We start from the raw sequence: 18,283 nt of genomic DNA on the forward strand, positions 1-18,283 counted from the left end.
TACGGGGATCTGGGGATAGTAGGGGAGTCTGGATATGGTACGGAGGTCTGGAGATGGTACTGGGGTCTGGGGATGGTACAGGGGACCTGGGGATGGTACGGGGGTCTGGAGATGGTACGGGTGGTCTGGGGAAGGGTCACTGTAGTAGGAGGAGATCAGAATGGGGTGCTGTGTGATCATTAGATGGATGAGGAAGAGACAACACTTTCTGGTGTGGGCAGAAAACATAGAACTCTCTGATCTCTTAAAGGAGAACTATGGGGTTCGGGCTTTTCCCCATAGTTCTCCTTAGGGTAACGGGAGGACACAAACTAGCGTCCTCCCGTTACCCTAGGCTCAGTATACTGCGAGCTACAGCTCGCGGTATACTGGGACGCCGCAGCCGGAGCGGATCCCGACATCGATGTCTGGAACCGCCCAGCTGCGTGAGTGACAGCTGGCTCTGCCTATCTAGAGGCAGAGCCAGCTGTACCCGACCCCTCCCCCGTCCGTTCCGCCAGTCAGCGCTGGCGGATCAGAGTGGGGAGAGGGGAATCCAGTCCCTCCCCTGTCACGGCAGAGAGCCGTGACAGGATGGAGAAGTGAGCGAACGCCGGTATGTGTTCGCTCACCTCCCGATCTACTGAGCCGACCTGTGACGGGTCTCATTGTCACAGGTCGGCTAGAACTATGAGGTGAGTGGAAAGCAGTCGCCTCATAGTTCTCCTTTAATTTCAATTATGAGATGGCATGACATCATGAGCAAAGAAAGTTCCAGAATATCAGATTATCCGGCTGGTGGTGTTAGAGATTAACAATCAGAGTCAGACTCCTCTACCTCTTAAAAGAGACCTGTCATGACTCATATATGTAGGTTGCCATTGATGATCTATACTTTCCAGAGCAACAATGATCAGATCAGGAATCCGAACGTCACTTACACAAATGTTCTCAGATGGTCATACAGAAAGTGTTGTAGACAAAAGATTGTGAAGCATGTAAACAAGACAAATGTATTTTCCAACATCATGGGTTGGACTTGATGGACATATGTCTTTATTCAACCTCAAATACTATGTAACTATGTAACATGTTCACCAATAGCAGCTTACTGTACATACTGTTCTCATGGCAAGTTCCCTTTAATTATTCCAACTGTTTTTTTTCCCCCCTTAGTCTTACTTTGTAGCACTGGGGTTATGAACTGAATTCCCAGCCGAAACACCATCTCCAAAATTCTTGTGTATTTGTTACTAGTTTATGTGATACTGGTTTCCTTCCGTACTCCATACATGTATCGGGCTCTGATCACCTCTGGGCTTCTATGAATTTGGTGGCTCCACAGAATCTCTTTTCAGGGAGTAATGTGATAAAATTATCCTACTTGCATTTGATGATGTAACTGCAGGAAGTGAATTGCTCAACAACAAAAAATTAGGATTTAATCAAGCGACCTGAATCCAGCAATTTATCATTGTCGTGATTTCCTCCTGTAGAACTCTTCTCTCCTCCGGAGATAAAAATGGCCTCTTTTTGGGTAATAGAAGGAGATGACATTGCAGTGACATGTGACACCAAACTGGATCCGCTCAGAGCCGGCACAGAGCTGTACTTCACCTTCTACAGAGATGGAGAGAATGTGCAGGACTTCAGTGTATCTGATACATACACAAAGCAATCAACTCAGCTGGAGGATTCTGGGAATTACACTTGTGAAGTGAGGACGGCGACTGACACTGTGAAGAAGAGGAGCAATGAGCTCTATATCCAGATAAACAGTAAGTGTTTCAAAGCTGGTCCCGTCTTTATCACGCTTCTAATTAAGAGTTAGTCCCTCCAAAAAGTCCAACATTTCAGTTTTGGGGGTTTCCATGGGATGAGTCTTCTGATAGCTTCAAATATTTCTTTATGTGTCCACACCTGAGGTCACCAACACCTACGTGCTGTGGCCTCCATAAAGAGTGTCATGTACCTTGGGGGAGTCTGAGATGTCGAGGGCGGCCTCTCTCACTTCTCTGGTCTTGGGGCTCCTGAATGGGTACAAGAGCATTCAGGGGCACAGAGGGGCAGGAGTGCCAGTAGTAGCTGAATCCCATGAGCAGGAGCAGCAGACAAGAATAGCAGGGTAGTCAGGACAGGCCGAGGTCATCAATGTGCAGGCAGCGAGGTACAGAGGATGAGGCGGGAGGATGGTCTGGAACAAGCCGGGGGTCAAATCACTGAAGAGAAGCAGAAAGGTCAAAGCCAAGCCGGGTCAAGGTAACAGGAACACTTCAGGAGCAGGATACAGGGACACAGGGAAGCTGACAATCTGACAGCAAAGGAGGTTTGTTAGTCACAGCCTTATATAGCCCAGAGAGCGCAAAGAACTCAAACAACACGTCGGCGTGCACGTGAAAGAATCCTGGCTCTGGCTTCCTGACAAAGAGTCTTGTTTTACATTGTATATATTGGACAATACAGAAGAAGATGTGACCCACCAAGGAAGCATTGGCTGGTACAGCTGGGGACTCCGGTAGGGAGAGGAAGCTCTCTGGTAGAAATCTAAGTTTTGGGTAGACCGATCCTTTAAGGAAGAACTCCAGTAAAGAACAGATCTAGGACAATAGTTCTAAGACAATGAAGAATGCCAATCCATACACGTAAAAGACCACATAGTGGAACAATAGCATTGGGTGGCCTCCATCTCTTATGGCTCAGTATTGCCTTTGTAGGCCGCAGTTGGATGTGTATGAGATATGAAGATCTTCTATGCTAAGTCATGGGTGTAACAATGCATTATGGTGTCAAATAGTAAAAAAAATAAAGCCCCCACCCATCTCTCTAACCTGCATCTCAAATGCATTTCCTTTAGTGATACAAACACTAACTGCTTTCAATGCAAAATAGGTTCCCGTGCTACCGGTATATATAACATCTCAATGTATTTGCCCAATGGGTCTACTACCAGCATATATTACATATGCTTCTGGGCCCTATGGCAGTTGCAGGGTCTGCTCTGGCTTATTCTAGGGTCTTCCGCTGAGCAGACCACAGAACCTTAGTACAGACTATATGTCTGCTGGCAAAATCCAGGGTTGCTGGATAGCAAGTCCATGTCTCAGTCATACTATATAGAAAACATAGAACGTCTATGTGTTTCTTAGCGAATACAACATCCTTACCCATCACTCGATGTTTCTATGTTGTGTGTTTTCCTCCTAAACCATATTTATTGTAATTGTATTTTCTTTACCTGCAGGCAGAGCTTTCTTTGTGACAATCCTTGCCGTGGCCATAGTTGGGGGTCTTCTGGCCATTGTCCTCTCTGCTGTCATTATTTGGAGATGTAGAAATAGAAAAGAATCTTCTGCTTCCAGTCAAGCATCCCCCCAAGAGACGGATACAATGGGTAACAATGTTATCATGGGTGTGCTGTCATGTCTTAAAGTAAATATGAACCCAAAAACGTCATATATTGCAACTTCCCGGTCTGTAGATCAGGCCAAGAACAATTTCCATACAGAAAATAGCTGTTGATCTTGACAGAAATGTAACGCCTTACTACTTCCTGTGAGCTGAACCGGAATCACAAACCATGTTAACTTCCTTAGAAGCTGTACAAATTCCTCACCCCTATGTAATGGAGATGAAGAAAGCAGGATGTGCTTGTAGTCCAAATCAGGAAACTGGCCTAGGGTGGCAACGCTGCCACAGATGCAGAACAGTGATTGAACGTTGCCACCCGAGGACAGGAAGTGTGTTACTAGCAGGACCACCAGGGGAAAATAAAGTAAAAACAGCCAGAAAAATGGCAAAGTTGATGCAACAACCGTATCTAAGAACTGATAGGCTGCAATATATTACACGTTGGGGGTTAAATAAGTCTTAAAACCCAGTTGAAGTCATATAAATAGATGTGGAAAGATATACACTGTAGATTTATCTTCCATTTACTTGACACAGCAGGAAGTCTAAATGTGATTGTGTGGTCCATTAGGCACCAGAGTTTGACCGCACTGCAGTCAGTAACAGATCTGGTCTCTGCAATATAAGTCTGCATAGGGATAAGGCTGTTACTTAGCTCTGCCAGCACAGAGCACTGGAGGGGGAGGGCAGGAAGCAGAATTTTCACTGAGCATAAGGGGGTTATTCACAAAACTGCCGAAGTAAAGTGAGCCGAAAGCTGTACATCGGCTGCCTTCAGGCAGGCGAACATGCTCTGCATGTTCGGCTGAGCCGAAGTGCAGCAGGAGTTCAACACATCTGGATCGGCTGAGCCGAAGCTCCAGCAGCTCGCTTGCTGCCTTTGCCCCTAGGGGCCAACTGGCAGTAAGTGAATAGCCGAATGCCGCCGAGCTATTCTGCTCGGTACCTCTAAGGGAGCGAGCCGAATAGAAAAAAGTTAAATGAAGGAGAAAATAAAATAAAATGTTGAAAAATTATTTAAAATTTTTTTAAAAATAGAAAAATTAAAAGAAAAATATTTTAAAGAAAATAATGTAAAAAATGATGCACACCAACCTGACCGCACGCAACGAATTCCCACCTCATAATGAAGCATCTGACAGATGCTGGGGAAAAAAACCCCAATTAGGCAGAGCTAGCGGTGACATCACCGCTAGCTCCGCCCAACTGTTTACTATTGGCCCGGCACCTGCCAGAGTCTTCTAACAGGTCCCAGGCAATGAGTAACAACTGGGCGGAGCCGGCTGTGACGTCCCAGTTGTTATTGTTTAATGACAGATCAGCGTCCCCAGGTCATGACCTGGAGACGCTGATCTGTCATTACAACTGGGCGGAGTGAGCCGTGAGATCAAAGCTGGATCCGCCCAGCTGTCATCTGAGTGGAGATCGGTCAGGTCCGGCTGTGAATACGGCTCAGCCGGGGCCGAACCATATGGTTTCGGCTCAGCTGAGGCGCTCAGCTGCCCGGCTATTGTGAATACCCCGCACAGCAGCCCTTCTGTTCGACTGAACCGAAGGGCTCCGGCAACCGAAGCAAGCCAAAGGATCAGCCAAAGCTACGTCTGGATCCTTTGGCTCCGTCATGAATAACCCTCTAAAAGATTCTTTTAGAACATTCCATACCAAACCAGTCAACATCATAACATGTGGGGCATACACGATTATAAAGAGCTGAAAAGAGACTTGAGTTGGGCTTCACGGATCATACAAAGGCCCATGCACCTCCAGCTTTATTTACAGTCGTGGAGCAGGAACAAAGCCGGGAATTATGGCCGGGGGGATCTCACTTTTGGAGTATCAAAGTATCAAAGCTTATCGGAAGCCAGGGGCTGACCAAACCTACTGGCCTCCATTGTATCACTTATGAGTGAGCCTCGTAGGAGGACCCTCGTAGGAGGACCCTCGTAGGAGGACCCTCGTTGGAAGACCCTCGTTGGAGGACTTTAATCTGATGACCTTGTTATCTTTTTTTTTTACATTTGCTGAATAAAATATGTTATTTGACTTCCCCCCCCCCCCCCAGTAACCGATGCCAACCCAGATCCACAAGATGTTTGCTACACCTACCTCGAATTGAGCCACTTGCCTAAAGGTAAGTTTAACTATTTTGTGGCCGTAGTGTTTTTTGCCAAAAATTATCCAAAATTAACCGATGTGAGTTTTAAACTTCTGTCATCTTTAATGTTAATCTTAAATAAAAATAAAAATGTATTTAATTTAAAATGAATCTTACCGTCTGTATAGCAACATTCTCCAGTACAATGCCCCGTGCTGGGGAAAAGTTAATAAATATCCTCCATTTGGGAGCCACCAGCTGACACTTGGCCACTGGTGGCTTTCAATCCTGGCGGCCAATGGCAGCTCTGGTCCCACTAAGGATCAGGAACCCAGCAAAGTTGTTTCCAGTCATGTGATCCCCTATATCAGATACAACACATTGATCACTTGCAGGCTGGAGGCTTCACTAACATTAGCCTTCAGATGCTACTCCAGTCTGAATGTGACAGGGTGACGTTTGTTTAATACTGTAATTGCCACATACAATTTAAGCATTAAAAATAAAAAAAACACTCCGAGTAGAGTTTATTATTAAAATAGTGTACAAAATAAAAAAAGTTTTTTTTTTTCTTTTGTACCCAATTATTGATCCTTAGTTTACTCTAATAAGTCCTAACTAACTAATTATTTCCCTTTTCCTCTTAACTAATACGCAATTTGATTTTGCTGATTTTTTTATTACTATATTTCTAATCATTAATATTTAACCTTTTTTCATTTTTAATAATTTGCTCCTTATTTTTTTTAGTTTTGCATTAAAATTGAGCATTTGAAAAAATGTACTAATTCTTTCCCTTCTCTACTTAACAATCATACAATTTGATTCTGCTGTTTTTTTCTTCTTCTATATTTCTATTCATTAATATTTAAACTTTTTTCATTTTTATGCTCCTTATTTTTTTAGTTTTGCATTAAAATTGAACATTGAAAAAAATGAACTGATTCTTTCCCTTCTCCACTTAACTATCATACAATTTGATTCTGCTGTTTTTTTTAATTCTACATTTCTCTTTATTAATATTGAAAATGTTTTCGTTTTTATTGAATTGCGCCTAATTTTTTTAAGTTTTGCATTTTTTTGCTCCTTTGTTTTCTAGTTTTGCATTAAAATTGAACATGAAAAAAAAACAACTAATTATTTCCCTTCTCCTGTTTTTTTTCTATATTTCTATTCATTAATATTTAAACTTTTTTAATTTTAATTATATTGCTCCTAACTTTTTTTAGTTTTGCATTTTTTTGCTCCTTTTTTTTCTAGTTTTGCATTAAAATTGAAGAATTAACTCATTCTTTCCCTTCTCCACTTAACTATCATACAATTTAATTCTGCTGTTATTTTTCCTTCTAGATGTATATTGATTAATATTTTTATTTTTTCATTTTAGTTTTTTTGCTCCTTATTTTTTTAGTTTTGCATTTTTTTTGCTCCTTTTTTTTCTAGTTTTGCATTAAAATTGAAGAATTAACTCATTCTTTCCCTTCTCCACTTAACTATCATACAATTTGATTCTGTTGTTTTTTTTTCTTTTAAATATATTTTCTTAACCTAACACTAATAAAAGTAGAAAAAAAAGTGCATGTTTTAATTTAATGATATATTTTGTCTATGAATTGCTGCAAATTGAAATCAATTTTTATAAGACAATAGCACCGAAAGAAAGTGTTCCTTATTCTAAAACCACAATATACTGTATGTATTGCTAAATAGCAGCTATGAGATTCTGCTGGAGCACGCACAGGAAGTACCTACAAAGAGCCTACAGGAAGTACACAGCACAGGAAGAGATAAACATGAACAGAGTTTTGTAAAAACTGTATTTTAATTCCAAATGAAATAATGTGAACTTAGTGATCCTCCACAAAATAAGTATTATTTGGTCAGAGTTTAGTTTTTCTTTGATAATAAACCTAACCACTTCCGTGCCGCAATACGTCTATAAACGGCGGCCCGCAGAAGTGGTTAAAACAAGAACACGACTGCTGCAGCAGCTGTGTTTTTGGTATCGTTTTAGATCTCTCCTGCGATCACTGGACCCGGAAGTGATGTGTATTACATCACTTCCGGTATCACTGTGCACAGTCTCCGGCTCCTAGAGCCAGGAGAAGAAGCTGGGAAAGCAGATCTCTGCTTCCCCAGGTTCTTGGGGTCCGTACGTGACATTATGGGTCTTAAAGACCCCTGATGTCTCCATAAAGAGGACCTGTCACACCCTATCTGCTATTACGTAGGGTGCTTGTTAGCCCCCCCTATGTGATAGCTATAGGGTTAGTGTAAAAAAAAAAGTGTTTCAAAATTAAAAAAATTGAAAGCATATAAGAAAAATAAAAAAAAGCAAAAATGTTTTGTTTAAGTCCCCCTCCCCCTCCCCTACGTGCACGCACAGTAACACGAAAACACGCGTCGGTGCGCCTACGTGCGAAAATTACAATTGCGCTATACTTGTTACATATTGCCGCGAACGTTGGAGTGCGAGCAATAATTCTAGGCCCATCAATCACTGTTAGCACTAAACTGATGAGCAGCAAAAGCATTTAAAGTGTTCCCTATGGGACATTTTGGGTATTGACTTTTTCTGCGGCTTCACGGGCGAACAGAATTTTCAAAGCTTGACATGTTCGGTATCTATTTACCCCGGCGTGACCCCGTCTTTCATATTTTATTTCCTATTATATTATGTTTCTGTGCACTAAATTTTAATTTAGTTTATTGTTTCCTAAAAATACTTGTTTGATAAACATTTGCGCAAAAACCGTGCGACGTAAAAACTGCAACTAACATTTTTTTATTCTACAGGGCCTCCGCTTTCAGAACATATATCATTGTTTGGGGATTTGAAGCTGTTTTCTAGCCAAAAAGTTATATTTTATCATGTGTGCGCAAATAGTAAGAAAGTGCAGCGGACAGCAAGTGGTTAATTTTACATTGCTGAACATAAACATTTGACAAAAGTATTATTAATATTATTATTTATTTAATTTTTTTTTGTATTTCGGTCTCTATAGGATCTACAGTAAGAAATGTAAGTATGAAGCACTTTTTATACTATATTTGAGATTGGTAGTATTACCCATAGATGTGCTAGCAGAGAAGGGCCCGCGATAGGTTCACCGTCGCTGTCCTAGAACGTTATGGCCGTAATCCTGAGTTGTCAGAATGTCTTCACCTACTAATCTTTCACAATTCTTCCCAGGATAATTTGACCGTCACCTACGCTACTGTGAGGAACCCAGACATCTTATCATGTATGTGAGACCCAGACCAGACGGAGCATCCATATGGCACTTTACCATGGAGGGCATTACAAAATTATCTTGTGGTCGGCATATCCTGAAGATCTAATACAAAGCTCTTATTAAAGTCTCCAGATGAAATATTTTAGTTTTTTTGAAGATAGATGGAGTGAGGAAAGATTAGAACCTTTTAAATTCTCAATGTGTCCCAGTTGGGGAGATTTTCCCCTCACTTCCTTTTCTGGCTGACACCCGTCACCGGGACAGGACGTGAAGGGAAATCTCCCCAGGTTCTAACCCTCCATCCAAAATAATACAAACATTTTATGACCAGAGATGATTTTATCAGGAAATGCAGCAGGCACCTTATTCCAGCATTTTGTAGATTAGGAGACTTTTTTTTTTTTTTTAAATGTTACAAATTTTCTTTTGGCTGTAAAATAAATGATTTACTTTTATAAAACATGCCTGGAATTCATTTTTCAATGAAAGAAGGAAGCTCAAAAAGAAGAATTTTATGTGTGTGCACATTGATAGTTTTCTGCAATGGAAAATGGCAAAGAAAAGTAGATGTTACCGTCACCTTCCGTGATATGTTCGGTCCAGGCAGTCAGCTGACCTAGTTTTGCGCCCTCTTATTTCTCTCTTTGGTTTTCACATCCGATGCACTTAAGTAACCAGGAGACTCACAGGCCCAAGTGATTCCGTTCAGGTAACGAAGGGAAGGGGGAGGAGTCCGGTGACGTCACGGACATCGACGTCAACGGACTCCTCCCTCCTTCCCTTCGTTACCCATCACGGACAACTACATCACCCGACTCCTCCCCCCTTCCCTTCGTTAGCCGACAGAGCCACTCGTGGAGGGTGAGAGGAGTCCGGTGACGTCGATGTCCGTGACGTCACCGGATCTCCGATGGAAGACCGGGAAGCCGGCAGAGAGGTGAGTACTTTGATCGATCAAAATTATTTTGATCGATCAAAGAAATTAACGATTAATCGACAGATTAATCGTTAATTTCCGCACCCCTATTATTTTTGCATTTTTACCTGTCTACTTTCCTCTTCTAGTAAAAAAAATGTTATTTTCGGCTGACAGTCCGGTCTTTAAACACTTTAACAATGAGCTGCTCTTGAACATTTAACGAATTCTGCTGTTTTGCTGATACTCGCTCCATGGCTCCGAGCGCCAACAATCATCCCACGTTCAAAGGCTGTTAAATCGCGTTGTTTCCCCGTATCTTCAGAAACAAATCACTTCTACTGTCCTGGTAAACAACCCGCTTCCCTATTTATAATGGTCTGGCCCTCTAGCAACTTCAGCGCCAAATTATAGCTAATTTGCCTACAAACGTCAGGTGGTCATAATAATCTGGCCACTCAGTGTATACAGACAAAGCAAGCTTTAAATCAGGCAGCTGCTGTCGCGCCGTCTCCTTAGATTGCCCATTGTGCTCTGGGAATCCCTTGCCATACATTCATATGTATCCATACTTAAAAAATATTTTAATAGGGAGGCATGGCCTTCTAAAGACGCACATATATATATATATATATACTGTTGCATGTTGTGAAACACACCTGAGTCGTCTACTGTGCTGAAGCAGATTACTCTGAATTCCCTGAAATCTTGCATCTCCACAATATAACCCTTTGAAGCTTCAGCACCCACCTTCATTTAACATCCATCATTCACCATTCACTCCTCCCCCCATAAGTCATTGACCCGCCTCTCACTGCCATTAGCTTTCATCTTGAGATGTATGTTCCTCTCAAACATCAAACAGCCCGGCAGGTGACACACTTCTCTGCTGGTAAGGTTTTGTGGATTCCTGTGTCACTTCTTCATTGTAAGACAATTATTACTGATAATACCCCATCCAAATAATATGAATATTATTCAGCAATCTGCAAGTTCTAAGGTGATGGTAATGTAATGTAGCATCATCACTGCTGTCCAATGAGAAGAGTGTCCTTCATTTCTACTTAGAATTTGTAACATTTCCCAAATTTTTATTTTTATGTAAAATCACATATCCCCCACTGTGTCTTTCCTCAGATTACACAGTGAAGAATATAATATGGATGCCCTATGTTTCACCTACTTCCCCAACCGGCGGTAGAGAAGAGGAAGAACTTCAAAGAAGTTGAGGGCTTCAATGAATCTTCATGTGAAAATGGAAGACCATTTAGATTTAAAGGAACTACATCATTTATTTACAAATAATTACGCGTGCACATTAAAGAAAAGCTTGGTATTAGCACAGTGCGCCACTGAGAAAGCAGAAGTGGTCACTTAAAGCTCACACATTCGAGAGTGAATGAAAGGAAGGAAATAAAGTTGTATTCTTGAGAAAAACTACGATAAGATCAAAGACACAGGGGTTGATTTACTAACCTTATAAACACGCCACGAACAAGTATACACCTCTGTAGTGTGTTCCCTCCCAGCATGATCTATGGGTGGAATCTAGACACCTTTGTAGTGTGTACACACCCAGCAGGTATGTTGTGCAAAGCCCTGCATGAATTGCAAGGTGATGTTGTGTAAATTAGCTCTATGTTGTGTTGCTTGCGTTGATGAATGCAGGAATGTAAATGCATGAGCTAACCATTTTTGTCTAAACTGTGAAGCAGCATTATATATGCGTCATGTGCATGATTTTTCCATATATGGCACTACTGGAAATATGCTTTTAGAGACTTGCATGCCGCTATTAGAGCGGCGTGTAGACTATGGCGCATGCTACATGACGCGCACATACGTAAATACATAAAAACGCGCCATAACGGCGTGAAAATTTGACACGTTGCTCGTGTTTGGTTAATAAATAAGTTTTGCTGTGTAAAAATGCACACGCACCTGGTGCGTGCGTGTGTTTAGGTTAGTAAATCACCCCCACAGAGTGGCTCAGTAATATTTTGATGTTTTTCTGCTCATGTTGTTTATCAACACACGCCCTAAGGCTTCCTACACTTCAGCCAACATGAAAGTGGCTCAAAGGTCATTCCACCCACATTTGGTGTTGAATATATTGTGGTTGGTTTCTTATATCTCTCTGGAACCCCTGAGATGAAACCTGACTTCCGAGCTCTGCTCAATTGGTTTACTGGGGTCCGAGACATGAGGAAAATTCTTCCCTTGGAGCCCTTACCCCTGAAGTATACAAGAACCCTGCAGGAAGGCCTTTACTCCAGCTCCGTCCAGCTGCCGTAACCATTACCAGAGGATATCATGCCCAAAGTAGAGTTCTAAATGTCTGTAACAGACTATACAGGGGATGATGTGAAATTTCTGTATGCGTGGTTTTCTGGGACTCGATTCATGAGGACACTCCTTCTCCAGGGGCCCGGACCCTTACATATACAAGACCCTGTGGGGAGGTCTGCAATGGGTCCCACCCTATGACTAGAGATGTGATAGTATGATTCACATTGGTCAGAAAAGGTGATTTTACCCACATTTTATCCTTAGGTGTTGAATATTTTATGGTTGGGATCCGAGACATGAGGACACTCCTTCCCCTGGAGCCCTTACCCCTGAAATATACAAGAACCCTGTGAGGAGGTCTTCACTGGGTCCCACCATATGACAAGAGATGTCATAGTTTAATTTACATTGGTCAAAAAAGGTAATGTCACCCACATTTTATGTTTAGGTGTTGAATATGTTATGGTTGGTTTCTTACATCTCTCTGGAGCCCCTGAGATGAAACCTGACTTCCCAGCTCCATCCAAGTACCAAAATCATTACCAGAGGACCTCTATCCCAAAGTAGATTTCTAAATGTAACTAACAGACTCTACAGGGGATGCAGTGAAATTCCTATATACATGGCTTTCTGGGACTCGAGGCATGAGGACTAGACATGTGCACTGGCAAAATATTTTTTTAGTTTCGTTTTGATTCGGATTTTGTGTTATTTAGTTTTTTCAGGATTCGGGTGTGAAAGTCAATTCGGATTCGGAATTCGGACGAAATTCGTTAGCGGTAGTTCGTTCGAATGTTCATTTTGTTTCCTATTCGTTTCGTTCATTTGTTGCAGCAAAGTGACATTTGAGGGGGGAACGTTTTTCTCATCTAATGTCACTTTGCTCCAACGAACAAACAAAACGAATAGGAACCGAATAAGAAACGAAAACGAAACGAACGGTCGAACGAACTACTGCTAATAAATGTTGGAATTCAGATTCGTTTGCATTCGTTATATCTGTAATTCGGATACATCCGAATGTCCAAATTTCCGAAAATTCGTCTGAATTTCGATTTGGAACGAAACGAATCACACATGTCTAATGAGGACACTCCTTGTCCTGGAGCCCTGACCCTTAAATATACAAGAACCCTGTGGGGAGGTCTTCAATGGGTCCCACCGAATGACAAGAGATGTCATAGCATAAATCACATTGGTCAAATAAGGTAATTTCACCCACATTTGATGTTTAGGTGTTGAATATATCATGGTTGGGATCCGAACAATGAGGGCACTCCTTCCCCTGGAGCCATTATCTCTGAAATATACAAAAACCCTGTGAGGAGGTCTCTACTGGGTCCCGTCATATGATAAGAGATGTCATAGTATAATTTACAATGGTCAAAAAGGGTAATTTCACCCACATTTAAAGTTTAGGTGTTAAATTCATTATGGTTGGTTTCTTTTCTCTCCCTGGAGCCCCTGAGATGAAACCCGACTTCACAGTTCCATCCAATTGCCACAATCATTATCAGAGGATCTCATTCCCAAAGTAGAGTTCTACATTTAAGCAACAGACTATACAGGGGGCGCAGTGCAATTCTTGTATGCGTGGTTAGTGGGACCAGAAACATGAGGAAAATTCTTCCCCTGGAGCCCTTACCCCTGAAGTATACAAGAACCCTGCGGGAAGGTCTTCACTCCAGCTCTGTCCAGCTGCTGCAACCATTACCAGATGATCTTCACTGGGTCCTACCCTATGACAAGAGATGTCATAGGGGTCTATTCACGAAGCTGCCGAGGCAGCCGAGTGAATGACCGATCTGAAGTGAAGTGAGCCGAACACTGTTCGGCTATTCACTTCAGGCTGGTACGGCTGATTTCAGGCGTATATCGGCTGAAATCAGCCGTACATCGGCTTGCTTCGTGTGGCTTCGGATCAGCCGAACATGCTCAGCATGTTCGGCCGACCCGAAGTGCAGAAGGAGTTCGACTCAGCCGATCCAACATCTGGATCGGCTGAGCCGAACCTCCGGCAGGCTTCTCACTGCTGTTCGGGCTATTCTTAAAGATCCCGAACAGCAGTGAGTGAATAGCCGAATGCCGCCGAGCGGCATTCAGCTCGGCTGTTCTGCTCGGTCCCTCAGAGAAAATTCACATTGGTCAAGGAAGGTCTTTTCACCCACATTTAATGTTTAGGTGTTGAATATATTATGTTTGGTTTCTTACAATATATTTCTCTGGAACCCCTGAGATAAAACCCGACTTCTGAGCCTTGTCCAGCTGCCACAATCATTACCTGAGAATCTCATTCCCAAAGTGGAGTTCAAATTTTAACTAACAGTCTATATGGGGATGTTGTGGAATTCCTGTATGCGAGGTTTAGTGGGACCCAAGACATGGGGAAAACCATTCCCCTAGAGCCCTTACACCTGAAGAACCCTGTAGGGAGGTCTTCACTGGGTCCCACCGTATGTCAAGATTGTCATAGTATAATTTAAATTGGTCAAAAAAAGATAATTTCACCCACATTTGATGTTTAGGTGTTGAATATATTATGGTTGGGACCCGAGACATGAGGACACTCTTTTCCCTGGAGCTCTTACCCCTGAAATATACAAGAACCCTGTGAGGAGGTCTTCAGTGGGACCCTCCGTAGGACAAGTGATGTGATAGTATCATCAAGAAAGGTAATTTCCCCCACATTTCATGTTTAGGTGTTCAATAATTTATGGTTGGTTTCTTATATCTCTCTGGAACCCCTCAGATGAAACCTGACTTCTGAGCTCCATCCAACGGCCACAATCATTACCAGAGGATCTCATTCCCAAAGTAGAGTTCTAAATTTAACAGACTATACAGGAGGTGCAGATCAATTCCTGTATGCGTGGTTTACAGGGACCTGAGAAACAAGGAAAATCCTTCCTCTGAAGCCCTTACCCCTGAAATATACAAGACCCTGTGGGGAGCTCTTCACTGTGTCCCAACTTTTGTCAAGAGATGTCATAGTATCTTTTTGGACTGGAGTTCTAATTTATCTCTTCTTTTATGCATGCCCTCAAATTTGTGGTCAGTGCTGGTGCCTAGGTGCTCTGAGCACTCCAGAGTGCACAATCCCACCGTTCTTTTCCTACAAGCCATAATGTTTGGTAGGGCTTTGGCTCTGTCAATGAGTAACATACATGAGATGGGGCATCACAATAGTGTGCTATTAAATGTGCATCTGTTTAGGGGTGTGGTGTTCTTGTGTTGTCACCTTTTTCTAGTCGGAAATGGAGCTCATTGAGTTCCGATGCTGCAAGGTCAGCAATATATAAAGTGTAGGGGAAGGGGATGTCAATGCTGCTTAGGAGCCTAAGTCTATACAGTTACTCAAGTAGCAGCATCAGATAGAAAGGCCACAAAAACTGACAGTGCTTGCTAAAACCAGAGCTGTGGCCAATATACCATTGTGACTATGTTCCTTAGTCCTCCTATAAGAGTACCTGTCACCGTCTGTTCCTGTGACCGTTTATAGAAAATGGATTGTTACTAGTCATTTAAAGTGACAGTGTTACATCAGCCCAAACCTAAATGACCCCTTCTTCTACCAGAAAATGTTAAACATTAAATTTCCATTTAACACAAAGTGCAGTCCTGACAAATGTTATCATGAGCCGTACCTCCAGGGCCGGATTTACTTTATCTGCTGCCCCAAGGCCAGGTTCCTCAGTGTGCCTCCCTACCTGCCACCCCCCGCTATCCCCCCAACGGAGAATGGCAGACCTGCAGGCTGCATACAAGTGCCCCTGCTGCCCTTCTACTCCCTGCTGCCCAAAGGCCGGCCCTGGGTACTTCCACCTTGAAGGGCTGTCTGCATGGTGTTTCTTGGGATCACTATCCATTGCGATTGTTCTGAAATCCATTTCCTGATGAAGAGGTAATAAAACTAATACTGAACTGCAAAAAAGTTCAGTATTATGCAATCTAGGCCAGAAATCACAGGTATACACCCAGCAGGGTCCACCCTTGAATGCAGCATCCGTTTTATATGGACTATCATACGTATGTACTCTTAGCTGAGAGATCTGATTGATTATTAAAGATTATTCCTCCTTCTACTTCCTCATAACGTTTATTTTAACTTTTGCAAAATATCTATAAATCAAACCCAGGAAGTGAGAAGAGGGTCATAGCTTTTGCTTCACAGAAAGACAGCCAGAGCTCACTGGTCCTGGTCACCATGTCCACCTTCATTATCATCACTTTACTGTGTAAGTACAAAGAGTTTTATTATCTGACTTTCAGAGCAAATTCTTTGAGTTTCCAATCAAAGCTGATGACATTTTTTGGCTCTGCACCAAGCAAAGTGTATCTTCCATGTGCGATGGTATACCTTGCGGAAGGTAGTCTTCTGGACTAGCAGAGGTAGTCATCTTAATAGGTATAGGGGACCTCAACTTTGGTCTGTGACATCACCAATGGGCTGCACATGGTGTCCAGTACATGTAATGGTGGAGAGGACTGTCAGAGACTGCATAAATACTAGAGGGAATGATGGCCATCAACAGGGGACATGCTACAGATTTGGTTGGAGACATACTACAGAAGACAACGAGGGCATGGAGACATGTTACACACGGTTAGTACAGGTCACTGCACTACAGACTTTTGGAGTCCAAGTGCCATACAACATTATCTAAGGGCTGCATGTGGCCCCAAGGTTACAGGTTGGGCTCCAGGGGACAATAGTATTAAACAAATTCTGTAGAAGGCTATAAGCAAAAACTTACTTACAGTTAAAATCTCTATTCTGGTCCAAGTATGATGACATTTTCTCACGAGCTGTGCCATATTTATCAGAAATGCATTGTGCTACATTCAGGGCTGGATTTCCCACAAGGCCAACCAAGGCCCAGCCTTGGGCAGCAGGGAGTAGAAGGGCAGCAGGGGTGTGGAATTCCTATTTCCCGATGCCCGGGGCATGCAGTTCCGGGCGCTGGGCGGGTGTATGCAGGCTGCAGGTCTGCCATTCTCCTGTCGGGGGAGGGGGGGGGGGCGCATTCAGGAACCTGACCTTTAGGCAGCAGAGAGAGTAAATCTGGCCCTGGCTACATTTCTTTAGCATAATCTGATGTTGGATTGAAGTGCTGAGATTACCCATCTCACAAAAACAGCTACAAAAGGCATCTGAGCAAAGCATTTAGTGACTGGTGCTGTGTTATTTATGTAGATGGTAAGAAGTGACCGTGGGCTTGTCACGGAGCCCGGAAGGTGCCAATTTATTTATATATGACCACAAATGTGACTTTGAGCAGTTATGTTCTATCATCAAACATTACTGACATCTCTCCAGCAAGAAAAAGGTAATTAACAGTCATTACTAGGGCTGGGTACAGGGGGCAGATGTCCCAGATTTATTTCCCTATGTATCATGTTGTTCAAATATTGTTTTCTGCTTTCCCAGTACCCTCAAGTCTTGTATCTTCACTTCTTGCCTTGTATAACTAATAAGGGATGGGGCGTGGGGGTGTCTAAATACTCCAAGAGGGAGCTAAATGAGGGATCCGGTCATGTAGAGAGGGGTCTGGTGGCTACATAGCTAAGAGTCTGATGGCTAACTGACTGAAGCTTTATAAAGGAGAGGTGGCTGGATAAGGGGGATATGATGAATACATTAAGGGGTCCATAGGGGTGTGTTACATGAACAATAAAACAAGGGGCTGGATAAGGGGGATATGATGAATACATTAAGGGGACCAATGGGGGGGGTGCTACATGGACCATAAAACAAGGAGTTGGATAAGGGGGATATGATGAATACATTAAGGGGTCCAATGGGGGTGCTACATGGACCATAAAACAAGAGCTGAAGAAGGGGGATATGATGGATACATAGAGGGGTCCGATGGAGGTGCCTCATGGACCATAAAACAAGGGGCTGGATAAGGGGGGTATGATGAATACATAGAGGGGGTCCAATGGGGGTTCCACATGGACCATAAAACAAGGGGCTGGATAAGAGGGGTATGATGAATACATAGAGGGGTCCAATGGATGTGCTACATGGACCACAAAACAAGGGCTGGATAAGGGAGATATGATGGATACATAGTGGCGTCCAATGGGGGTGCTACATGAACCATAAAACAAGGGGCAGGATAAGGGGGATATGATGGATAAATAGAGGGGTCCAATGGGTTTCCAAGTTTTTCTACATCATGAGGCTGATTTATAAATTTCTATCTGTGCAAACAGCATTTGCCCAGCTATACTGTGGGCAGAGCATAAATCAGCCCCCAAGTGTTATCGGGGTGCACCAAGAATGCATCAGTTATTTAAGACTGGGGGAATTATAAGAATACATGTGACATGTTTTAATACAGTGTGTAGATCATA

The 18,283-nt window shown here is 42.8% G+C and overlaps 1 protein-coding gene across 1 annotated transcript in view; it reads left to right on the top strand.

Moving 5' to 3' along the window:
- Positions 1-53: 53 nt before the first annotated feature.
- The window catches only part of LOC108802946 (Fc receptor-like protein 3), a gene marked incomplete at its 3' end in the record, with an annotated part of 42,936 nt that continues 24,706 nt past the window's right edge, over positions 54-18,283 (top strand). The window contains exons 1-4 of the mRNA XM_018574789.1: positions 54-114; positions 1,476-1,757; positions 3,221-3,370; positions 5,450-5,518. Of these exons, the coding sequence (XP_018430291.1) occupies positions 54-114; positions 1,476-1,757; positions 3,221-3,370; positions 5,450-5,518 (562 nt within the window). The remainder of the gene's footprint in view (positions 115-1,475; positions 1,758-3,220; positions 3,371-5,449; positions 5,519-18,283) is intronic.

Source organism: Nanorana parkeri, unplaced genomic scaffold (genome assembly GCF_000935625.1).
Source record: "Nanorana parkeri isolate BGI_ZX_2015 unplaced genomic scaffold, ASM93562v1 scaffold3232, whole genome shotgun sequence".
Lineage (NCBI taxonomy): Eukaryota > Metazoa > Chordata > Amphibia > Anura > Dicroglossidae > Nanorana > Nanorana parkeri.